The sequence below is a fragment of the Aaosphaeria arxii genome (assembly GCF_010015735.1).
Source record: "Aaosphaeria arxii CBS 175.79 unplaced genomic scaffold BU24scaffold_4, whole genome shotgun sequence".
Taxonomy (NCBI): Eukaryota; Fungi; Ascomycota; class Dothideomycetes; order Pleosporales; genus Aaosphaeria; species Aaosphaeria arxii.
The window spans coordinates 2,733,123-2,756,294 of NW_022983477.1; the positions used below are offsets into that span (position 1 = coordinate 2,733,123).

The 23,172-nt window shown below is 52.0% G+C and overlaps 11 protein-coding genes across 11 annotated transcripts; 6 read left to right on the top strand and 5 right to left on the bottom strand.

The window, feature by feature from the left end:
- Positions 1–140: 140 nt before the first annotated feature.
- BU24DRAFT_462376 (uncharacterized protein) lies at positions 141–1,528 on the bottom strand (the record flags this gene model as incomplete). Its single annotated transcript, XM_033531998.1, has 2 exons — positions 141–1,113; positions 1,170–1,528. 2 exons carry the CDS (start codon positions 1,526–1,528, stop codon positions 141–143), a joined length of 1,332 nt encoding a protein of 443 aa, XP_033384531.1.
- Positions 1,529–1,661: 133 nt separating this feature from the next.
- On the top strand, positions 1,662–2,379 carry BU24DRAFT_196537 (uncharacterized protein). Its single transcript, XM_033521764.1, has 2 exons — positions 1,662–2,265; positions 2,327–2,379. The coding sequence occupies exon 1, from the start codon at positions 1,795–1,797 to the stop codon at positions 2,263–2,265; it is 471 nt and encodes a 156-aa protein (XP_033384532.1). The 5' UTR covers positions 1,662–1,794; the 3' UTR covers positions 2,327–2,379.
- Positions 2,380–2,789: 410 nt separating this feature from the next.
- BU24DRAFT_196397 (uncharacterized protein) lies at positions 2,790–3,821 on the top strand. Its single transcript, XM_033521760.1, has 2 exons — positions 2,790–3,193; positions 3,264–3,821. The coding sequence occupies exons 1-2, from the start codon at positions 2,995–2,997 to the stop codon at positions 3,611–3,613; spliced, it is 549 nt and encodes a 182-aa protein (XP_033384533.1). The 5' UTR covers positions 2,790–2,994; the 3' UTR covers positions 3,614–3,821.
- A 566-nt stretch (positions 3,822–4,387) lies between these two features.
- BU24DRAFT_196411 (HET-domain-containing protein) lies at positions 4,388–6,751 on the bottom strand. The gene is made up of 2 exons (XM_033521761.1): positions 6,064–6,751; positions 4,388–6,008 (listed from the first exon to the last, which is right to left on the bottom strand). The coding sequence occupies exons 1-2, from the start codon at positions 6,545–6,547 to the stop codon at positions 4,402–4,404; spliced, it is 2,091 nt and encodes a 696-aa protein (XP_033384534.1). The 5' UTR covers positions 6,548–6,751; the 3' UTR covers positions 4,388–4,401.
- Positions 6,752–7,199: 448 nt separating this feature from the next.
- Positions 7,200–9,137, top strand: BU24DRAFT_196434 (aldose 1-epimerase). The gene is made up of 5 exons (XM_033521763.1): positions 7,200–7,596; positions 7,768–7,810; positions 7,872–7,928; positions 7,984–8,830; positions 8,888–9,137. The coding sequence occupies exons 1-5, from the start codon at positions 7,480–7,482 to the stop codon at positions 8,973–8,975; spliced, it is 1,152 nt and encodes a 383-aa protein (XP_033384535.1). The 5' UTR covers positions 7,200–7,479; the 3' UTR covers positions 8,976–9,137.
- Positions 9,138–10,534: 1,397 nt separating this feature from the next.
- Positions 10,535–11,027, top strand: BU24DRAFT_422549 (uncharacterized protein). The gene has a single exon (XM_033528009.1). It carries the CDS (start codon positions 10,682–10,684, stop codon positions 10,925–10,927), a length of 246 nt encoding a protein of 81 aa, XP_033384536.1. The 5' UTR covers positions 10,535–10,681; the 3' UTR covers positions 10,928–11,027.
- Positions 11,028–11,215: 188 nt separating this feature from the next.
- Positions 11,216–13,943, top strand: BU24DRAFT_462379 (uncharacterized protein; the record flags this gene model as incomplete). Its single annotated transcript, XM_033531999.1, has 2 exons — positions 11,216–11,635; positions 11,685–13,943. The coding sequence occupies 2 exons, from the start codon at positions 11,216–11,218 to the stop codon at positions 13,941–13,943; spliced, it is 2,679 nt and encodes an 892-aa protein (XP_033384537.1).
- A 544-nt stretch (positions 13,944–14,487) lies between these two features.
- Positions 14,488–15,778, bottom strand: BU24DRAFT_492332 (dihydroflavonol-4-reductase; the record flags this gene model as incomplete). Its single annotated transcript, XM_033533888.1, has 4 exons — positions 14,488–14,792; positions 14,865–14,991; positions 15,085–15,446; positions 15,526–15,778. 4 exons carry the CDS (start codon positions 15,776–15,778, stop codon positions 14,488–14,490), a joined length of 1,047 nt encoding a protein of 348 aa, XP_033384538.1.
- A 492-nt stretch (positions 15,779–16,270) lies between these two features.
- BU24DRAFT_422550 (uncharacterized protein) lies at positions 16,271–17,911 on the bottom strand. Its single transcript, XM_033528010.1, has one exon. The coding sequence runs from the start codon at positions 17,788–17,790 to the stop codon at positions 16,495–16,497; it is 1,296 nt and encodes a 431-aa protein (XP_033384539.1). The 5' UTR covers positions 17,791–17,911; the 3' UTR covers positions 16,271–16,494.
- Positions 17,912–18,674: 763 nt separating this feature from the next.
- Positions 18,675–19,677, top strand: BU24DRAFT_196644 (uncharacterized protein). The gene has a single exon (XM_033521765.1). It carries the CDS (start codon positions 18,835–18,837, stop codon positions 19,591–19,593), a length of 759 nt encoding a protein of 252 aa, XP_033384540.1. The 5' UTR covers positions 18,675–18,834; the 3' UTR covers positions 19,594–19,677.
- Positions 19,678–19,980: 303 nt separating this feature from the next.
- Positions 19,981–22,366, bottom strand: BU24DRAFT_196648 (uncharacterized protein). The gene is made up of 2 exons (XM_033521766.1): positions 21,829–22,366; positions 19,981–21,486 (listed from the first exon to the last, which is right to left on the bottom strand). The coding sequence occupies exons 1-2, from the start codon at positions 22,047–22,049 to the stop codon at positions 20,043–20,045; spliced, it is 1,665 nt and encodes a 554-aa protein (XP_033384541.1). The 5' UTR covers positions 22,050–22,366; the 3' UTR covers positions 19,981–20,042.
- Between the last annotated feature and the right edge of the window lie 806 nt (positions 22,367–23,172).

Sequence of the window (23,172 nt, forward strand, 5' to 3'; positions counted from 1 at the left end):
ATAGATTGCATAGAGGAAATCGTTACGTGACATGAACAAAATCAGGATCGCTGAAATGCTAAAAACAAATGGTATATCCCCATCCCCAAGAAACGCCGTCCTCCACCTAATCCATCATAAACTTTGCGTGATGACTTCAGCTAACTGTTACCGCAAAGTCGAATGCCCGCGACAATGCACCAGTTCCAGTTCCAGCGCGTTGCGCTGACAAGATCATCGACATTCAGCACGCCGACACTGTTCGCCGTGAGCGTAAACCATACCTTGTCTCGCAGCGAGATGGGCCACGCAGGCAAGTCCCAGTAACGGGAGACAAGGCCTTTGTCCGCAGCGGCCTTGATCTGCGTCTTCAACGTCTCGACCTGGTTCGGAGCGAGCACATTGAACCAGATACGCCCAATCGCATTGTAGAGCTTCGTGCTGGCGTAGTAGGAGTTCTCGGTCGTGTACTCCGGGTTCGCGATGTCGCTCAAGGGCGCGTCGAAGAATACAAAGCGGTCGTTGTCCATGGCTTTAACGAGATCGAACGGTGTCCTGCCAGACCCGACAATGGTCAGGGGGCCACGCACAACTTTGGTGCCGTCGAAATATGTGAGCCAGCCCTTCTCGTGGAGAGGTCGTAGTTTCTCGAGCAACACAGGGAATGCTTTTTGTCCGTCGGCCTTCATGTCGATGAGCAACGTGGTGGTCACGTTCGGATCCACGTCGAACATTCCCACTTCCTTATCTTCAGTCGACGCTACGGAGACATTTCGCTGGTTGAAGATGTTGGTGATGGGGTCTAGGAAAAGACTGTTCAGTGTTCGTTCTTTCGCGGCCTGCTTCCGGGTATGGCTGACGAGGAAGTCACTGTCTTCTGTGAGCCAGACGTCTGCTTCGACGCTCGAGCAGCCAGCTGCAAGAGCCTCGTACAAAGGAACGGAGCGCCAATAGTCATTGTGCGAGTGGCAGTTCTTGGGCACAATGTCGCGGCTAAAATCATCCATCCAGTCGAACGTGTAGGCACCTTCGGCAGTGGGCTCCTTCCAGTCCTTTAGGATGCGTTGGAGACCATTAGATGGCTGCGGAGGGTTGAGCCGTCGGATCAACGACGCTACAAAGGCAACATAGGTTCTGTATAAAAATGTCAGTATGTACACAGTATACGTGATTGTGGGTTAGAGGCTTACAGTCCTGCGATGATGCCAAAGGAGATCAGAGCCGCGAGGATGATCAGCCACCGTCGGGTAATGATGAATCGCCTGGAGTTCGTCTGGGACTCCTCATCTGTACTTGATGGCGTCCACAAGCTCTTTAGCTTTGCAAAACCCGCCAACTTTTGCAATCGTGGATGGCGCGATTTTGGCGTTCCTTGCGCATCCAGCTCCTCGTCTGAGTCGACACTTGAGATCTGAGTCTCTACAACAATGCAAGACTCTTTCTCCTTCTCCGAGAGAGGTGAGAGCGTTACGATCGTGGACGTCGAGGAAATTGAGCGGTCCAGTATGATCCTCTGCTGAGGAGGTTGTTGCTGTTTAGTGTCCTCCATGGTGATAGTGAAGCGTATATGGCTGGGATTGAGGTTCGAAGGGCTGAGGGACTGAGGGATGATGGACTGAGGGAAAGATAGAACAACTGAGATGCTTTTATATGGACATTGTGTAGGTATGTAGACTGAGGATAAGGCAGACTCAGGACAAGGCAAAGAAGAACAGGCTTTGTGAAGAGGAAAGGAACGCCTTAAGGGAGGTATATAAAAGTACCTATCCGGGGAGCGCGACGATTAAGACCCCAGAACAGAGCAAGCTAATCACGATGAAGGCAGGTAAACGGGTGGTCTCGACCCTCAAGATACAAACGACTTCCCCAGACCCATCGTGTGTACCTAGTCCGTATCTTTGGGCCGTTCCTGTAGACTACCGCCACACGGGAGCGCTCTACCCACAAAAGGCAACTGGTACTATTGTGCACATGGGCAGAGCCGCCGTGGGCACTAAATTGAGATTAGCAGAGCCGGATGATGGAATCCTGGCTGGGCCATTGGGAGGTAGCAGACATGAGTTGCATTGTGAGATGACATCCAAAAGCAATCAAACGAGAGTGTGTTCCCATTTGCGCGCGCTGCGCATTGCCAGAAAGAGAATTGTCTGGTCATCAAGGCGCCGGAGAAAGGCCCCGTCCCACGATTACAAGTATATGTATGGCGGTGACATGCCTATCACGAACCTTGTACGGATCAGGACAAAAGGATTCACAGGCCCGGATGTCGTCCCAGAAGAACGATAGGTACGGCGACGCTAAACTGAGCACGACATTGTAATCGATTAGGGAAGCTGAGGAACACCAGCGCTAAGAGTACGGGACTCGGTAGTAGTGAGATAATCCACCTATCTGCCTCTACTGAATCTACGCCTCTACGCCCATGTGTGGGTGTTGGGGATTCCAGAACATTATTACTGGGGGATGTAGGTACTGTTGATTGCGTCAATTACGCCCACCTGTGAGTAATGGTGACCTGCCCAACCATGAGAGATGAAGATGTAATTGATGGCAGAATTGGCGAGGGAATTGATGAAGAGGATGAATGGATGGAAGGAAGGATGATGAGAAGGATTCAAAGTCTGTTTCCATTTCGTATTTGTGTTTGATGGAGGGACGAGGCCAACGAGACGAGACGAGACGAGACGAGGTTCCAAAAGATCTGGACCCTGCATCTTGATAGTATCCAGTCCCAATCCGGTTTAGTGGATGAGCTTAGCGTCTCTAAGCATTAACTGTCCCATCTAGCCACAGATGCTTCGGCCTCTTTCTCTCTCTTTTCCCCTCTCACACACTGTCACACCCACCCACACTCGGTGACTCTCCCTCTGTCACTCTCTCGTCTCATCTTCCGTCTACGGAACACTGTGTACTATAATGTACCATTTCCTAGGAGTTACTAAAACAACACTACTCAATAACCGGACATATGGGAAACAGTCCTAAAATACATAAAAGTGTCCACGTGGGCGAAACATGCCATCTATCGATTATTCCGTCACTTTTACCGTTGATGAACCAACCCAACTGCCAACCCCCCGGCTTTGCCTCCTGTGCCGATCCAGCACTCAAAGAGGACAACTTTCATGCACAGTGTCGTGTAACAACTCCACATATCCTGAACAAGATTTCGCTAACCTGTCAACTTTTCCTTCATGTACAAATTTACTTCGTGGTACGGCACCACCGCCTCTTATGAACAGGCTACTTTATCCTGATTCCTGACCGCTGTTCCTCTTCCTCAGCAACCTTACCGCCGTTCATTAGGAACACTATACATACCATCCTCGCATTCTCAATTGACCCTTCGCTCAACTCCAATTTTGCAAAAATATTCATCCTATTCTCACGTCATAAAAGTCATCTCATCATGTCCAAAACCTCGTCTTTCCGCGTCTGCATCTCGCTTCTTCTCCTCGTCCAAATCGCGTGCTGGTTCCTCACCGTGCTGGACCTCTACAGGCCAGGCCGACCACAGTCCCTCCTCCGCAACTCAATGTCCGTCCTAAGGACCTCCTCTGAGGGACTCCTCCAACTCTTGTCCCAGCCGTCGTCCGCTCTGCTTTCTTACAAGGATATTCGCGCCCATTTTTGATTCTCCGCGTTGCCAGCGTCGTCATCGTCTTCTTCTTCATCTTCTTGTTACTATTATTACCTTTAATACCATAACCGAGCGCTTTCTCCTTCTTCATTCATCAAGGCGATTGAAAAAGTCCAGGATTCATGACACATCCCTGCGTTTCGCACCATCGAACCATCATCGCGATACATACATACACACATACATTCTATCCAGGCCAACCGATGGGTGCCAATTGCTTGGTGCGAGTAGTCGAGCGAAGGAAGGAAGACAGACAGAGGCAGACAGCTGGTTAGCCCACACTTAACCAGATAGCGGCGAGGCACCCCAGAACGGACCACCACACACGCTCGTGCCCTACTCTCCCCACAGCGGCGTCGAGAAAGACGCGGGGGAGGGGGGTCGTTGGCTCCGTCTTGAGTCGTAGAAGGATGCGTGCCGAGGGAACTCCCGGAGCTGGGTGCATGCTGCAAGGCACACAGGAAGTGCTACCAGCGTGGGGAGATGTTGCCTTAGAGTTGGGAAGGAATATTGTTGGTTGCCAGGGAAGGAAGGAAGGAAGGATGGCTTGGAAAGTCACGACATGTTTTATGCCGATTCGGAAAAATATACCCATTCAAATGCTACGAGTTATCATTCATGTCTTTGCTTGTTTGAGTTCTATGTACAATAAACGACTTTGCCAATTCTGGCTATGTGCTTTACTTCTGACTACCTCGAGATTGCAAGCGTGTAATGGCTCAATGGTGGAGAATAATGCAATCATAATGCATTGATACCGTCTCCAGTTGGTTTGAAAGACGTCAAATCAGTTTTACAGTCGTGCGTTTGGTCTTGTCCTCCATCCAGTCGCACTCCCCCAAATCCTCATAACTGGGAAGCCATTTCCCAACTCGCCTGTACACGCCTTCTTCTTCTCCCTCAACCGGCGTGATAAGAATCGCCTGGTACGTTCGATCGTCAGGCTCGTCCTTGACCGTCATTCTCCGCACCAGGATGAGCGCGAAGAGCTCCAGCTTCGCGGCGGCATCATCGTCAATCGTATCGAACATACAGTACGCACCAAACGGGAGACCGTTCTTCGTCTTCGCCCTGAACGCCCGCTTGTGAGGCACCGTCTCCCAATCCCGTTCCTTTTCCCCGCTGGCTTCCAGTCGCTCCAGCGGCGCCGTGATGGTGATGTACCCGTCCGTGACCTCGCCGTACGGATTCTCGCCCTTGAGCTCGACGTGGCAGTCTCCGATCTCCGCGACGTCGATCCAGCGGGCCGTTGGGTCGAGGAAATCCCGTCCGACGCCCAAGTTCCCGAAGGGTCCATCCATGGATGCCCACGACCATGACGGGGCTCGATACTCTGTCGGCCTGGAAGTGTTGCCTGTGCTTGCGCCCATGGCTTGCCATAGTAGGCCCTCCATGAGGTTGGATCGCCAGAGCCCGGCGACGTACTCGTCGTTGTATTTCTGGCTGAAGGCCCGCACGATGCCGGAGATGGCGGGCAGTTTGTCGGACTCCTTGGTCAGCTTCCTGGGGTAGTAGTCGTTCAAGAGGTTATGCCATTTCGTCGGGCCCCGGTAGGTGGACTCGGATTCGTCTTCGTCCTTTGCGGCCAACTCGTTGAAGCGTGATTTGCCTCGGAAGCCGTCTTCGCTCTTGTACTGTTGGGAACATTCGAAGGCGAACTGCTTGCTGCCGGAGTGCAAAGTCCTGCGAGCGAGGAACCTTTCTTGCAGTGCCCAACCGCGCTTGGAAAGTGGATCATTGTCGATAGATTCACCGGAGTGCTCGCTTGCGGAATCATCACTGCTTGTCAAGCTTGCGTAGATCGTACCCTTCGTTCCATTCCAGGTGTACTCGAAATTTGTATATTCAGGAGGAGAACGTTCGATGAAGAAACCAGCCGAGTCACTTGAGGATCCAGTCGCGGCAAGGACGAGGTATGCGTTGGTGTAGATCTGCGCCATCCGAGCACTCTCCCTCTCCCAATCGGGTCCGTCATCCTGGCATATGCAAATGCTGTCGATCCATAGATAGCGGACGCCCAGCCTACGGGTGAAGTTTACTGCGTCCTGGAAGGTTGCGGGCAGGTCACTTATGGATATATTTTGTTTGTGTGCGTGGATGGAAGCCTTTGTGGTGATGAAGTGACGATGCTGGCCCCACATATGGCTCAATGCAGTGTACTTTCCCACTTCGCCATTCGTCTCAAAAAGCTTAATGCTATCCGACGATGTGTTTAACCCTAGATCGAGGACCCGCTTGGGGAGTTCTTCGTCCCCAAACGAGCATCTGGGCGAAGTGTGGTGGTCGTTGCATTCGGAGACCCAATCCAGCGTTCTGGCCACAGACTTCTCGGACCTCGAGTCTTTCTGAATGATGCGTCCGGGAAGAGACTTGCTTAATGGATCATCTTCTATACGGTATTCAGCATGGTAATCTTTCAAAGCTTAAGGATAAATGAGCCCCACCTTCTACGCAGAACGCTATACCAGCCAGCAGCCACGCATTGTAGTCACCATCAGCACAAATAACAATAAACCCATCGCTCCCATCCGGTCTCCTCGCTAGCCACATGGGCCCCTCTGGATCGCTGGATTGCTTCCGCCTCTTGTAATAATTATATATACTATCTTTCTGCGCCTCTTCAAGCGCGGCTAAACAATCCGCCACGCCCCGGCGGACGAGCGAGCATATTGAGCAATGCTCGGCTGCCACCCCGAGCTCGTCAAACGATTTATGGAACGGGACGCCTAGTGGTTGGGTAATTGCCTCCTTCTTCAGCTCCTCTTCGCCTTCCGTCGCTTCTCCATTCTTACGCGCTTTGGCGAAATACAGGTTCGACGACAGGCGGATGAGGCCTTTCCACGGGGATGAGTACCCGGCATCTAAGTGCTTTGGTAGTGCAGGGACATGCTCGAATTCGATCGTCTCGCAGACGCTGCAGAGACCCATTGTAGTGTTCAGCCCTGGCAAGGCGCGGGGATGGGTTAGGTACTTAGGAGTATCCCGTATAGCAGGTGTAAAGAGGAAGGTGTAATATTAAGCGAGCGGGTACACGGGAGTAAGCGTTGGAAGTTTTGTGAGGTGACAGCTAAGAAACCAATATGGAGAATTGGAAGAGATTGAGAGTTTGTGGCGCCGGTGGGAGATTGTGTTTAAATGTACTTGCTACTGTGAAAGAGCTTCATCATGAGGCGGTGCAGCGAAAAGAAGGGTTTTCGAGCGCTACATGGCTACCAGGCAACAGAACACAACCTGCGATCAATCTGCCCTCCTCTTACTGTAGATGGCAGGGGAATATCATCTTCGTTTCCTTGTCGAGCCTTAGTATTACACTGCCGTACGGTGCTAACCCCATTCGTCAATACATAGCCACCTCGGACGGCGAAAACAACCGACTCTTATAGGGCCCCGCAGAGCAATTCCACCCTCCGCGGTGGATAATCTGCAAATCACTCGTGCTTCCAGGGAACATGTCGAAACGACTCTTTCTAGAAAATGCTTCCCTTGCCACGGATTTATCCCCGTTGCGGGAAGTACTTAACTTACCAAGACTCTTTCTTCTCACATCAGCGTGCGGTACCCTGGATATTTCCCTGCAAGGGTTCTCCTCACACATATTGCTTTTAGATTAGGGAATCCCGGAATTCATACCTATTTTACCCCAGATTATAGAGAAAGCTATGAGCTTGGTAGATTGGTACTCAATTCCCTGGGGGCCCGTGGACCGTAACGCAGGGGAAGCTTGGGGGGAGGGGGACTTTTTGTTATAAAGAGGTTGCGGGGGGATCATCCGTGGGCGCTTTCTGTGGGCTTGCTACGATTCTTCTTCTTCTCTATTTATTCGAATACCCAAGGGACTTTGTAAAGGTACGGAAAGAATAATGAGGTACTCGTCCTGTTTGTTTGCTGCGTCGGCGGCGGTGTCTGCTGTCTATGCTGCACCTGAACCGGACGCGGATGGTCGATACACAATTGAGGCAGAGGGCATTCGAGCTCAGGTATGTGTATAGAGCAGTCTCTTTCAATTGCTTGTCAATGCGAATTGTACTCACAGTTACTGCTTTGTACTTCATGTTTTTCCTCCTCAGAGGACTTGTGGTTGTCCAATGGCCACCTAAATCTTTCGTGTATCCATGATTGCAATTGAACGACACTGACCAAGCTGACAGTTCATACCCTACGCCGCAACTTTGACAAATCTCTATGTCAAGGGTTCGTAGCTCAAGACGCATGTCATCATCGCGAACGACCAATGTCAGCTTACAAATAATAGATAAGAACGGTGTCGAGCGCGACATTGTGCTCGGCTATGACAACACCTCGTTTTATCGTGAGTAGATAGTCAATATAGTTTTCGTCTCAGAGCTTGACTGATTTGCCTTCAGCCGTCGATCCGGGCCATCCCGTTTACAATGCCATTCCTGGACGTTATGCCAACCGAATTGGCAACGGTACCTTCACGATTGACAACACGACATATCACACCGTGAAGAACGATGGCCCGAACACGCTCCACAGCGGCCCCAACAACTGGTCGTTCAACTTCTGGAAGGTCGGCAAGGTGACCAAGAAGTCCATCACCTTCACGTACCACGACCCAGCCAACAGGACAGTCGGCATGCCCGGTGCCATCGACGCCAGCGTGACCTACTCCGTCTCGAAGAACAAATGGAACATCGAGATCGACGCTGCGTCCCTCGACGTCAAGACCCCCATCCAAGTGACACAGCACACCTACTTCCAGCTCGACGCCTTCTCCAACCCCAACGGCAACCGCACGATCTGGAACCACACCCTCCACATGCCGTATGCCAAGCGCGTGATGGTCGCGGACGCCAACGCCCTCCCCACCGGCGAGATCGCAAAGGTGCCCGAGAACGCCATCGACGACTTCTGGTCGAAGCCCCACCAGCTGGGCTTCGCGTCCGGCAACAGCAACTTCGAGAACCACTGCGGCGGCGGCTGCCACGGTTACAACGGCAACTGGGCGCACGACGACGACAGGCCGAGGGACGCGGTCGTCGCGACACTCGCCAGCGCCTGGAGCGGCATCAAGGCCGACCTCAGGACCAACCAGGACGGCATCGTCATCTACACTTGCAACTGGAACGACGGGAAGTCTGAGTTCAAGGACACCCAGGGCACTGGCAAGGCCAACCAGACGGATAAGTTCATCCCCAGGGATGGCTGCATCGCCATTGAGTCGCAGGACTATGTCGACGGAATCAACCAGTAAGTCTCACAATTTTTCCACAGTATTGGAGTGACCATTGCTGACTTGGCGGGTAGTCCTGAGTGGGGTCGTCTTAAGAAGCAGATCTTCGGTCCTGGTGACAAGTATCACTGGCAGTCGTCTTGGACTTTTGGAACGCTTTGAGCGAGGGTAGGTCATTGGATTGGCGGCGTCTATGGGGGTTCGTGATGATTAGTTCAAGGAGGCGGAAGAGAGGTTTACTTGGCCGGTCAGAATAGGGACCTTGTAAATGGAAATAGAAGTCCCTAACCATGAGCTCTTGGCCCACCGATGTGAATGCAAATGCATATGTCCTTTGATCATCCGAGCTTTTCATGTCCAAGGTTATCTTTCTGGATGCTTTACTCTGTTCATATCAATCGATTTTGGAAGATGCAATAGACCAACTCTCCAGAGACTTCGTCATTGGCTAAGAAGACGTCAGACATACTGATGGATGTGGCTCCACAAAATGTATGGTCAATTCCAAGTTATGAAGGTCGATTCGCTTTTTCTGTGAAAGCGCAATGGAGAAAAGAAATTCATAGCCGATCTTCTTTTTCAATTGGAACGTTTCGTAACATTGGTAATGAGTTAGACCCCAGGGCATGTTACAATGTTGACCGAAGAGATAAATTCCTTTTCCCTTTCTCCATGCACAGCGACGAATCAGGTTGCCGCGTTTAGCATAAGTCAGCAGCAGTGGAGGATTCAGGTTATACGATGGTGGAAGCTTAGTAAGTGTTGGGCTAGATTATGCGTTGACGCCAGAATGACCATGAGAATTAGTAGAAACCGGAAGAGTGTATACATGTCATCTTGATACGGTATACGCAGGTACGGCATGAGATACTTGGTTGTAGTTACTCGTATGAGGAGTAGTTAGTGGGTGGAAGTGGGCTTTGATCTTGGGCCTGATAAGATGGATGATGGATGATGGATGGTTGGAGTGGAAGGATGACGTGTAGAAAGGGTCTATCCTGATTCGGGTTAGCCCAGTGCGTGGCCTCTGGTGCCGAATTGGGGGATGATCTGTGGAGGGGAATGGAATGATTGGAATTGAATTGAATTGGTGATTATTGAATGGGCTGTTCTTTGGAGGAAACATTACTGTTGTTGCTTGTTCTGGACCTGTCCATGCTGATTTGGGCTGAAAGAGAGCAGTAACGGTGACGAGTACGGAGTACACACAATAGATGGAATATGGAGTAGATAGTGGCTGAGTGGGCGCGTGTATGCACTTCCCCGCGGCGTGCCGGGCTGGCTGGACAATGGGCGCGCGGTGCCTTGGAAGCCAAGCAGATCAAGCTCAAAGGTCCAGCCAGAGCAGAGAATGGAGCTCTTCCTCAGACTTTGTAACCTGTAGAAGAGTTGATCAATATATCTCGTATGTCGTAGTAGTAGTAGTAGTAGAGTTTATGAGGAGTAGTACTAGTTGTCGTAGTAATCGTTACTTGAGTGATGGAGGTAATTACGCTTATTGTTAGTGTTACTGGCTACAAGCTGGTAACAAGCTGGTGAGTATTTGTATTACAGAATGATGAACTCGACCCGGGTCGGTCGCGCCTTCCTCCCCTCTTTCTGCCCCCCCATCCCCCCGGTTCCTTCCCCTTCCTTCCATGACTGTGTGCTTGCTACTTGTACGAGGTACATCCATCGGCCCTACCAATAACCCGACATCTCTTGTACCCAACCCAACTCATCAAGAATCAAGGCACACGAGAGTCAGAGGCTCTGTCTGAAAAGGAAAACACGGCAACAGGAAGGAAAAGGGCAAAGCCAGAAGAGGAAGATCGACCAGCCAAGATTTCTGGCATAAACTACAAGGTAATACCTAACCTTTCACTCGTATGCATGTTGGGTTAAACCCTCCTCCTAGCCATCATCGACATCACACCTCCACCTACTACTTACCTACTCACTCTTCTTCTTCGTTCCTCTCCCACACTTCCTCCTCCACTCTCTCACCCACCCACTCCAGCCCTCGCGCGACCATCCTCAATCCCCTCATCCTACCTCTACATTGTCTCATCCACTGCGCATGCGACCTACAACGGCAATCCGCGACCCCTACCCGCGTCCGCCCGCCCGCATAACCTCCACCCAGCAACTCATGACAACCGCGTAGCCATCTTGCGTTCGCATCTTGCCTCAATCTATCATGTCCTTGTGACACGCCTTATCTCTCTGACCCCCCCCCCTCCCCACCCACCCATTCACACATTTCACACCGATAATAATAACGACACCTCCGATTTCGCGCCTTCCTTCGCATACGAACCCATCAAGTCTTATCGAAGGGGAATCTGCCTCGATCCTCACCTCGCCTCGCCTTTCCTCTAACTCATCGATAATCAAAACAACACCACAAAAGACTCCGCGACATGGGAAATAGTCAGGCAAAAGAGGCCCACGCAGGTTCACGGAACCAGGGCCATGTTGCTGGCTCTCGCATGCCTCCTGTCTCCCCCACCGGCAATGCTGGTGGAGGTTCCTCACACTCGCGCTCCCACAGCGGCGTGTATGGATCAAGATCGGGACGAGGAAGTAGACCCGATCTGTCGTTCCTCGGAATAGGAGGGTCTGAAAGGGAAAGAGAGCGAGATCGCGATCCGGCTACCGAACCGCGTAGGGAGACCAAGGTTGAGCGCGAAGCTCGCAAACTGGAGAAAGAGCGTGCTCTAAGAGCTCAAGAGCGAGAGCGTAGCATTCGGGAAGAGGGCGTCGATGGCGGCTATCTGGTCACATTGGGCACCTACACTGGCCCAGAGGACTTTAGTAAACCAGTTGTGCGGCAACTGCAGGTAAGGCTAGAACAGTCCACGCGCATTTTCGATTTCTCACGATAGACAGATTGAGCGGCGGCTTGCTCCCTTCTGGAAAGGCATTAACGACCATTCGGACACTTGGACCGAATATCAACTTGTAGCGGTAGTAAACGATCTGCCTTTGCCTGCTGCTGACGAAGTGCCACCCGAAGAGCCAGACAGAACAAACAACCTAAGCCCCGATTGGAATCCTCGAGGTTCCAACCCCAACATCAATAACCTCACAGTCCCTATCTCTGGCCGATCCATGTCACAGAACTCGGATCGCTCAACAAGTCTGTCTCCTTCGCACCCGGCATTCTCGCTTCCTTCCCCTACCTCTCCAATCGCTGCATCAGGCTCTTCGTCTCCATTCTTCCGTGGCCGTGCTAAGACTCTCGCTGCTCTGACCACCGGATCCCGCAATAGTTCGCAGACTGATATGACACCACAAGAGATACAATTGCCCAAAGACCCTCACGTGAACGGTCAACGCATCGAAGCATTCCTCTATAAGAATGCATCAGAGTGCCCTATCTGTTTCTTGTATTACCCTCCCTATCTCAACAAAACTCGCTGCTGCGATCAACCGATCTGTTCCGAGTGCTTTGTGCAGATAAAACGTCCCGATCCCCATCCACCGGAGCACCACGGCGATGAAGGCGAGTCCGCTCCGCCTGCAGATTCGCAGGAGGACAATCAACTAGTGTCCGAACCTGCTGCGTGTCCATTTTGCGTACAGCCCGAGTTTGGTATCACTTATGATCCTCCACCTTTCCGAAGAGGCTTGGCGTATGCCAGTCAAAGCAACAAACTCGCAAGCGCTGCTTCTGCAATGTCGTCTACAACATCTTTGGGCTCAACAGCGCTCGTGTCGCCTGGAAGAAGACGAGCAACGTCTTTGGCGGCTAACGATTCAACCGTGATAACGACAGACCGTGTGCGACCGGACTGGGCGAAGAAGTTAGCAGATGCGCGGGCACATGCGTTGCGCCGAGCAGCCGCAGCGACGGCTCTGCATAATGCTGCCTATATGATGGGCAATTTACAGGCTTCAGATAGCCGAGGGTTTAGCCTTGGGAGAAGAAGACGAACCACGTTATTTGGGAACGACAGTGCGGGCAGCAGTGGTCGAGGGACCCCTCGACTGGAAGGCGATGCATCAACTTCGGGGGCTGGCGCTCCGGGTAATGAGGGTCAAGCAGGTAGGGCTGATGGCCAGTCTGACCTGACCGCTGGACGCCAGAGTTCGAGACGAGGCACTCGACTAGAAGATCTTGAGGAGCTCATGATGATGGAGGCCATACGGTTGAGTCTTGCAGCAGAGGAAGAAAGGAAACGAAAGGAAGAGAAAGAGGCGGCCAAGGAATACAAGAAAGAGGAGAAGAGAAAGGCTAAAGAAGCCAAGAAGGCTGAGAAAGCAGCACGTAAGACTGGATTTTTCCCAGCTTCAAGTATGGAAGCAGACAGCGATGCTCAGGTTTCCAGTTCGGTGACACCGGTAGGTAAAGGAAAGGGTGTGGATCGATCAGGCGGCTCGGTTGATTTCAACCCCTTAAGCGAACCCACATCCACCTTGAACTCAGAGAGCCCCAAGGATGCTCCACAAAAGCACCTGGAACAAAGCCGTGCACAGATACAGAAAGAAACTCTGGAATCAGGCAAGGCGTCTCCATTTGAACCCTTTAGCGAGGCTTCATCCCACCGCTCCGCTCTGCGCCAGATATCGAACGATTCCTCGTCCGCATCCTCTATCACAGACTCAGTGCAGGATTCGTTCCAACAGGGAGGTCCAGTCGAAGCTTCAGGTTCCACCTATGGACAAAGCCCCAATGCGTCTGGTGTTAGTTTGAACGAGACACCAGAAGAAAACAACCCAGACACTGAGCCCATGTTCAATTTCCGGAGACTCGAGGATGTGATCGCTACTGACAGCAAAGAGGGGTCAGATGGTCCACAGTTCATCGAAAACATTGCGGATACCACAGAAACTGCTAAGACTGGTTCGACAAATAAATCTGACCCTGTGCTGAATGGTGAAGGAGCGGAACACACCACCACCGACACTGCAGTTGACCCTTCTCCAGACAAGTGTGGAAGCCACATAGAATCTCAGCCTTCGGAGGCTCTAGAAGAAAGCGTTTTGACCATCCGGCCGGCGAAGGCATCGGCAGAAGAGGACGACGCCATCGAACCAGTACCCCAGGTCGAGGCTGTACCCAACGAGACAACAAAGGGGCTGGACTCCAAGCATGTGGGGGACATTCATACAGTCAATTCCCTAGGCCAGCAGCCTATCCAATAGAGTGGCACTCAGACAATGCATCATGGTGTTTTTTTTCTCGGTTTTTCTCATTGCAACTAAAGGAACAATTGTTGGCGTTAAAAGGGTGGGCTGCCGTATTATCAGATATGATCTTTTTGTCACACCATTTTCCTTTCCTCAATTTTCCTTTATGTCTCATTTACAACCTTCGAGCGCGGGTTAGCGAAAGCTTCCGGCAAAGATGGTGGGTTGGGGGTTTCTCCTGATAGGAAGGATTTATCCATGGTAGCCAACGAGAGAAATTGCAGTGTGCTGGAGGTAGACATCGTACAATATTACAATAGGTACCCGGTTGAAATCCCGGAGCTTCACTGAGCAAGTTTCGGAGGCTATCGTTGATATTTTGAGTGAGATCTGTCGTGGCAGCCTGCTAGTACCTTATGCTAGACAAGAAATGTGTGACTGGTCGGACTTGCTCAAGATCTACCCCTAGTCACATGCAGCACAAGGAACCCAATCGCCCATCACACTTCCTCACGATCCCACACTCCGCCTCAACTTCACCAAAGCCCCCCTCCACCCTCTAAACCCACGCCTCACTCATCTCCCGCAAACTAACCTCCAACCCCGTCCACCCCTCCCCACCCCCCTTAACCCACCCCAACACCTCCTCCGCCCTCTTATTCGGCACCGTCATAAGATCCCTCCTGTCATCCGCCGGGTCGTCCGCCGGGAACGTCCTCTCCGGGTAGATGCGCCGGAAGATACCCAGTATCTTATCCCAGTGAAACGGCTCCGCGAACCCGAAGAGCCGTTCGTTGGACACGGAAGCGTGGATGAGCGCCGAGACGTGCAGGAGTGCGGTGTCGACGGTGTCGATGAAGTACTCTGTCGTCGCTCGGTTAGTAGGGCGTTGGTCTTTTGATGAGGTTCGTTTGTTGGGGAAGGGGGGATGCGTACGGGGTGGGATTCTACTGCGGTGCAAGTCCCACAGTTCGCCTGTGAATGCCGCGTGCGCCCATGCGATGGTCGAGGGCGTGCCTTGTTGTGTTGGGATCAGGACTTTGCCGTAGTTTGCGTTTGGGAGCTGGCGTTTTGTGTTTGTGTTAGCATTGCTTTGAGAGAGTGTGTGTGTGTTCGGAAGAGAGGGAGAAAGAAGGGGGGGACAGGGGAGACATACGACAGAGTTAAACACGAAGCCCGGCTTCTCCTCGTTGACGAACTTCCACATCGCGCGCTCGGCGGCCGTCTTCAGCGCCGCGTAGTTGTACATGCCCTTCAGTTCCTGCGGCTCGTCGGCCGGGTAGTTGAAGGCTTTCTCCACGGCTGCGTCGTTGAAGCTCGACGCGTCGATTGAGAATTTGACGTTTGGTTTTGGGATCGTGGCTGCGATGGACGACGACGTGAAGACGAAGCGGGTTACAGTGGGCGTCTTTGCGGCTGCTTTCGCGGCGTTGAGGGCGCCTTGAACGGTCAGGGGGACGAGGACTCTGGCGTCGGGTCCGTGGAGGGGCGAGGCGACGTGGATGAAGCCGTGGGTTCCTAGGTTCGCTGTCAGTGGTGTTTCATGGGATCTCGTTGTGACTGTGGAAGAGAAATGTGAAGGGAGTGTGTATGTCACCTTTAACGACATCGTCGTAGCAGCCTTCTACAGCCATGTCGGGGACGGCGACGAGCTCGAATTTAGCAGCGTCTTGCTGGCTGTACTTGTCGTCGAAGTACTCCTTCAGCCAGTTGCACTTCTCGACGTCGCGGACTGCGCCGCGGACATTGTAGCCGCGGGCGAGGAGCTGGTCGGCGATGTGGCTGCCGATGAGACCATTGACTCCAGTCACGAAGACCCACGAGCCTGGCTGCAATGCGAGTTCTGGCATGGTGACGATGAAGAGAAGAAGCGGGGAGTATGGTGGTTGTTCTTCGAGGGGATGGAAGGGTGAACGTGATGATGTAAGCAAAAAAGGGGTAAAGCACAAAGTGTCGTAAAAGTGTGGGAAAAATTAGTAAACGTATCAGGAAAATCTCAAGAAGATTTTGGGAGTAAAATGAAGAGTGTGGGAGTGGAGGAAGTTGGTGGGAAATGGGAGTGTTTAAATACTTGGGGTGGTGGGAGAGCTTGACGCGGGGGATGCGGACGGCAGAATCTGACCAATACCGCTTGCCGAGCACCCTGTGATTACGCCGCGTCTTTCGGGTGTGCAGCGAATTGCAGGAAGCCTGGGGGTATCTGGGATGCCTTGCTCAGCGATCGGGGTGAAAAGGATCACAAGTCAGTGGTCATGGGTCTTTGGAAATTGAAGGTTAGTGAGATTGGTGATGGCCTGTAGCATTACATGGGCCAATTTTCGAGCAACACAACAACCATTTGAAAGAATGAGAAGAATTCGATCCAGAAGCAAGGGAGATAGAGAGGATCTACAAAGACAACGCCCTTCCAGTTGGGAGATTTTGAGCATGCTAGGCACCCAGTTGTCTGCCATGCCACAATGGCATTGAATTTCTCACATCGCTCTACAAAACATAACCATTGACTATATTCAGTATCAACTATACTGACCACCGCTGCTATGCTGCTATGCTGCTTAGAACGTCATTACACTGAGGCAATCTCAAGCACCCTCCTTGACTCCTTCCGCAGCTCCACCCACCCATCCTTATCTACGCGAACGATCTTGCCATCAATGCAAATACGGCGCCATCTTGCATCTTCCTCTCTGCCTTCGAACTGGATGCGCAACCCGTCGATAGCTTCGTAGCGCACCGATGGATCATCGACATGCTTTCCACCTTGATACGCCAATCCCATGATCCTCATCGCTTCATCTCCACTCGCCGGACCAAAGTGGATGAGGTGTAGACTTCCGTCCAGAGGCTTTGTAGAGGGCGATATGGTGAACGGCTTCTCGAGGTTGGAGACCATGGTTGCTAGAACGTACATGTGTTCCTCGGCCGGCAGATCTTCCCAGCTGTCACCCTTGAGAACAGAGACTTTGGCTTTGTAAGGGTGAGGCGGGGACCCATCCGCAGGATACAATGCCTCCTTAGCCGCCATTTTGAACCTGTCGATGCCGAACTTGCGGTACTCCGTGGTGTCGCTGTCAGCCACGAGCGAAGCATGCATGCCCCAGCTGCCCACGACGGTGCCATGCAAGACCTGATGGCCGGTTTCTGGGTCCTTGGGGAGTTCTAGCTCCTTGCGTGCTTCGTCTGCCAGTATTCGGGATCCAGGAGAGAAAGAAGCTGTGAATATTGGAAGCGATTCATATTCGTTGGAGGTCAAGGCCTGGAGGCCCCATGTGTTCTCTCTACCGGCGACTATCGAGTGATAGAGGGCGTTCGCGGTACCTAGCGGTAACAGAACGACTTGAGGAGGAATGTACGAGGCAGACAAGGGCTGAGATGAGAGACCGTTCACCAGGTCGATTATCCCGCCATCTCCGGACAGAAGGATGATACGCAGTGGTCGACCGGCGTTGGCGATTGGAAAGAAGACATTATTTGTGAGGTCTAGTATAGTTGACTCGGACTCTGTCGTGTGGATATGGAATTTCTCCGATTGCTGTGGAAAAAGAGCGGAGAGGATCGGTTTGGTGGATTCGTTGTAGAATCGCTCGGCTTCTCTCTTTCCTGATCCGGTAGATATCAAGACGTGGGTCTCTTCCGGTGTAGTGAACGCTTGGGGATTGGGAACATCGGAATTGAAGGTGGATTCCTCTTTGAAAATGATAGTGGGGAGCTTTGTAGGATCGGTAGGGTCTTGCTCCACATAGACGATGGTGGAAGCCGAACCATCTTGGTCGGGCACAACTGCTACCAAGTCTTTACTGTCTATGGCGATGTCGTCTCCCCCACTAGTTCGAAAGGTGAAGTGCTCGGGTTGAGTAGTCATGGTGACTACAATGAGGAGGCTATCGATTGCAGGTGTGCGGAATAACTAAACATGCGAATAGATGGACAATTGTTGTTTTGCTTAACAATCATAAGATGTACGGAGTAATAGCCACGATAACTGGATGCTGTCGTGCTTCAATACGCAATTCGTCGGGGGCTTCCCATTCGACTCGCTTAGGATGACCCACTCGGCTGGCTATACCCGGATAGTAGTAGTTATCAGCATTACCAGACTAGCCCAAGAGGCGCAGTGGCCTTGTACTGAACACTAATAGATACCTACCATTACAGTAATTTAGGTATCAATCTTGTACTCTGTATACCTCTCAATGTCTGTCTTCGTATGAACTTGAGACAAGTATTGTCAAACTCGTGCACATAGAATAACATTAATCCATTTTATCGGGACCATTGTTGAAGTGGTTTGAATATTTACTTCGTGGTCTGCTGAGGGACTACTATCGCGGCAAGCTTACCGTGGGGTTAGGCATACCTCGCCTCGTACATACGTAGTTCCTTGTGCGACAGTGGCCTTACGTCATCTTTCGTCGGGTCGTGCTCTCCAACCAACCAACTTCTTTCTAGGCAAGCTTGCTCTACTCTGCTGCTACTCTCTGCTCTTTCCCAGCTCAGCCGGTCCCTTCGATCGTCTGTCTAACAATCACCCACCATTACCCACTACCATTTACCACCATCACCACCATTACGGCCCTACCAATTGAGGCGTAACGCCACCAGAAACGCCCTCAGCTATAATTCAATCACCATACCTCAGCCTCACCCTAGAAAATACTCCTATCAATTGAAAAGAAAAACCACCCCGTCGCTTTCCACCAACATCAACTCAACACAACGAACCTCAACACCAAACCCCCCAGCATCACCACCACCAGGTCTCCCCGGACCAAATCTCACGCGGCTCACCCGCACCACCCGGGCAGAACAACCTCCCCTCGCATGAGCGCCCGCAGCACATAAACCCCCTCTCCCCTCACATCCACACAACAACAACAGCGACAACTCCAACCCCCGAACCACCACCATGAACGGCGGCTGGGTCTTCCTCATAATCCTCATCATCGCCCTGATCGGCGGCTACGGCGGCTGGGTCCTATGGTCACGCATCCGCGCCTCACGCCTGGGCCTGCCTCCCCCATCCCTCAACCCCTTCGACCGCTCGTCCTCGGCGCCCAACTACCCAGCGCCCGCGCCCGGCGGCATCCGCGGCTTCATCGAGACGCAGATCCGCAAGTTCAAGAACCGCAACAACCGCCAGGCGGCGGGGGCTTACGAGGAGCCCTCGTCGTCGTACAATTCCGCGAGGGGCCGCGGCGCGGGCGGCCACAGGCTCGACCCGGACGAGGCGTGGAGTGCGAGGGTCGGCGACGAGGCGTACTATGAGGAGCAGGAGTTGGGCTTGCATGCGCCGGCCGACAACAATACGGGATACCATGGTGCGAATACGGGGTACGGCGGAGGAGGCGCGACGGGATATCCCGGCGCCGCCGGGGGGTACGAGGTCGAGCAGCATCAGCAACAGCGGGGGAGGAGCAGGACGAGGGAGTATGAGGAGGAGAGTCTGCATACGGATGGCAGGAGCGCGAGGGATCCGTTCGGCGATGATAATGCGGCGAGTCTGCGCGGCGTGAGTCCCAGGCCGTTGGACCACGGGCAGGACACGAGTTATGGTGGTGCTTCGGCTGCTGGCGCCCAGAATCCAGCGCTGAAGAAGGTGCCGACGAGTGGTAGTGCGGAGAACAGTCCTACGGAGAGGAGGTCGATGTTCAGGGAGAATATGTGAGCTACGGGAACCAAAGACGACGTGGCGTGCAAGACAGCGAATTGAGGAGCAAGGGACGACGATCAATTGATCGGCCAATCGTTCGTGGACGTGGTACCTGAGGATAGAAGACGCGCTGTGGCGTTAGAATATCTTCCCTTTCGACGTACATATTTTACATTATCTGACGATGACGATGATGATGGAGGAGAGAGAGGGGGGAAACCAATTTTTCAAAGTACAACGGCGCACCTCCAGCGTCACTCGAAGATCGGATTGGTGGTGTTGGCGGAAAGAGGACGATTACGACGATGTCCAGGAAGAATGGACTTTTCTGTCACGATAGCTTACGAGAACTGCCTTTTGTTTTCTTAGTTAATGTCTTGTTTTCAACTCTCACTCTGCCGCCTCGCATTGCATCGCATCGCATCGTACGCATGATATACAGATAAGACAAGCAGTTTGGAGCATCAAGCGTTGCTCCTCTGCTGGAGCAGACTGAATATATTACTACTACTGTGCTCTCGACGACCCTCCTGTGCACGTTCCTCCTTCCTCCTCCTCTCCTTTTCTCTCTTCCTCTGCCTCTTCGATTTGGGTTCTTCGAACAGGTCTTCCCGGTCTATGCCCGCGGATTGATAGACCTGTTTGATGATCGGATGTAGGTCCGCGTTAGTCTCGGGTGGCGACGAGGACTGACCCGGCACGCCAAAGAGATCAGCGATAGAAGGGAGCGTACTCAGGGAACCCCTCAAGGCTTCTATAGTTTCACACATAGTCGGATCCGTATGCTCATGGTCTATCCCTGACCAGATCTCTATACTCTGCTTCAGCATCCTTAAAGAGTAAAGGGTCGCCTGCAAGCGAGCATTCAAGTGGACATAGGACCAGGTGTTGTCGAAATCGTCCTGAATAACGCGCTCTACGAGAAAAGAGTGCGGCGGTTTGATGGACTCCGTGGAGATCCTGAAAGAAACCAGATACCAGCGTTGCCGGGCAGTTAACTCTGGCACACTCCATGCTGCGAGAGTGTCAAGGAGGTTTGCTCCGACGAGTCTGGCTGCATCTGGCACGGGAAGGGAGTGCACCTGGACCGCAGCATCCTGTGCTCGCCGTGTGTACTCACGAACTACCTTCTTTGGCTGGGGCATCACTAACGAGTATGCGAGCAACCGAACATCTAGTCCCAGTTTCCAGGCAGATGCCTCATTCGGATCCTCAAATAGTAATGGCAGGTATACGTCCGGGGCCAGTTCGGGTGGTGCAAGGGCCTGGTGTACAAATTCAGAGAATCTGACATCCAGGCATTGCAAAGCAGAAGTTATGCCTGTCTTCTCTACCGTGGGTGACGGTGCTACGATGTGCTGGTATCGCCTACTAAAGTCTATGTAAGAATCGGACGAGAGGTCGCAAGTGCGAGCAACCTGGATATTCTCGTTCATGGTCTTCCAACGGTCTACAGTAATGGCATATGCCAACGTGGCCAGACTTTTCAGTTCTAGACGTTGGCACAACTGGGATGGTGAATACGCTTTCAAGTCTGAAATGGCGAGGCCAAGGACATCCTTGAAGAATATTAGCACGGTCTCAGGCGGATAGTCAAAAAGAAGGAGATCAGTATCGCCCGTAAATATGACACTCCGCGGTGACTTCTTAGCATAGTACGCGCACCAGTCATCCGCTTCGCCTGGCACAATGCGAGTACACGCGGCATATTTGGTCAGCTGCAAGGCTTCCATGAGAGATGGTGCGAGAAACGCAAAAGCAATGGAGCCGAGTGAGGTGGGAACCGGACAAGCTGTCGCGGGACAAGAGTGTCGAAGCTGAACCATGCGCTTGATCATCTGTTGCAGTCTTGCAAACCTCTCATTCTTCTTCGAGCTCGGCAAAGCGCCATCGAATAGGATCGCAGACCTAGTGCATATTATGTTAGCAATGATCGACTTATATATTGCTGCATCATGCAATGTACAGGTATATATTTGCCTAGTGCAGTATGCAAATGCAAGGCAAAGCAGAGGCACCGTTTGCAACTGCCAGGTAGAATCTATCCGCCGCAATCAATCTGATAATGAGAAAATCGCGGATCTAAAAACGAAGAAAGGCGTGACATCTAGTAGAAAACCTATGATCTAGGTGCATGGATGTATCGGGTTTATTGCATTCGCCGCGGAGAGAGATTGATATGGCTGTGAGATGGCAGGACGTTGAAAGTGGAGAGAGGTTTGGAACATACGAAGGCGACAATTCACTCACACCTTGATGTTGAGGGTCTCCAAAGCATTTAGCCAACGAATAGCTATTGCATGGACTTCTGCGTAGGTTGGGGGACGTGTACTGTTGGTATCTGAGGCCAGCTTGTGCGCATGGTAGGCAAAAGCTGGACCATCGAGGATTGCAGAATGGCCACCCAATTCAGTAGAAGTGAACCGTGCCGCATATGGCTCGAGACTTGTCGCGAGACCCGGTATGCCCATATTAGAGAATACTAAATGTATTGAGGCGAGGGTAATTTCTATGGTCGAGCCGCCAAATATAGATACACTTTGGCCAACGGAAGAAGACGACTAGTCAAGTAGATCGGAGGTAGGCGAGTGCGCAATGATATTGCCCATATGAATTTGTATATGTATACAAATTGTGATGCCTTCAAGTGTTGAGGTCGGACCCGTGTATGATTTGCAGCAATTGAATGACCAGGGATGTCCGGGTAGATAGGTAGTATACTACTCGTATGCAGTACTCTGTACAGTGGATGTCTGATAGAGGCTCGTGCCGAGTGTTTTACCGCCAGACTTTGTGCCGATGATGCAGATGGGTAGCCGTTTCTTGTCTCGGTAGGGTCCTCGGATCCAACTTGGCCAGACCCGATAATGGAATGCTTTTTTTCTTCTTGGCTTTGTTTTTTATTTTTGTTGAAGTCGCTTAAAGCAATTGGATGATGGAGTCTCTCAGCCCCAGCCCAGGTACAGGGGAAGACGGAGAGGCGTGGGAGAGATGAGAGGTCGAGAACGACGAGGCTTGTGGAAAGAATTGAGTGAACGTCAGTTAGTGTAGATTTTGATTCTTTTTAGGAAAAGAATGGAACGAGAGAACGGGGCGAGAAGGTCATCTAGTGTGCCGATCGGGTGGCTAACAATTGCGACAAGTGTGGGAGGGTTGAGCTTTGAGGAGAGAAAAGGTGTTGGGATGGGGGAAGTTTGTGTGCATTAGCCTCCTTCCTCGTTACTCGTTCCATCGTAGCTTCCCTATGGAGGATAAGATCATAACTCATACTCGTCACAACAGCTGGGATGCTGGTCGTCGCTCAATTGCCCTCAACACATTACCGAGTAGGTCAGTGCGTCATCTCTAGAACCCCCACTATGCCAACCTACGCCCACCTCCGCCAGCCAACGGAGGTGCTCTTGTACAGTTGTTCAATGGTACACGGTCATGGTCAATCAGGTCAATGGTCTCGTCGCTCTGGTGGCGTTTTCAATGTTTTCCATTAGTAGATAGTACGGAGAAAATCTATAGCCCATTGCCATAGTGATTGCCATAATCATCTTCCTCATTATTGCCCCTCAATAACATCCTTTCCCTTAGCTTACCTAGGTA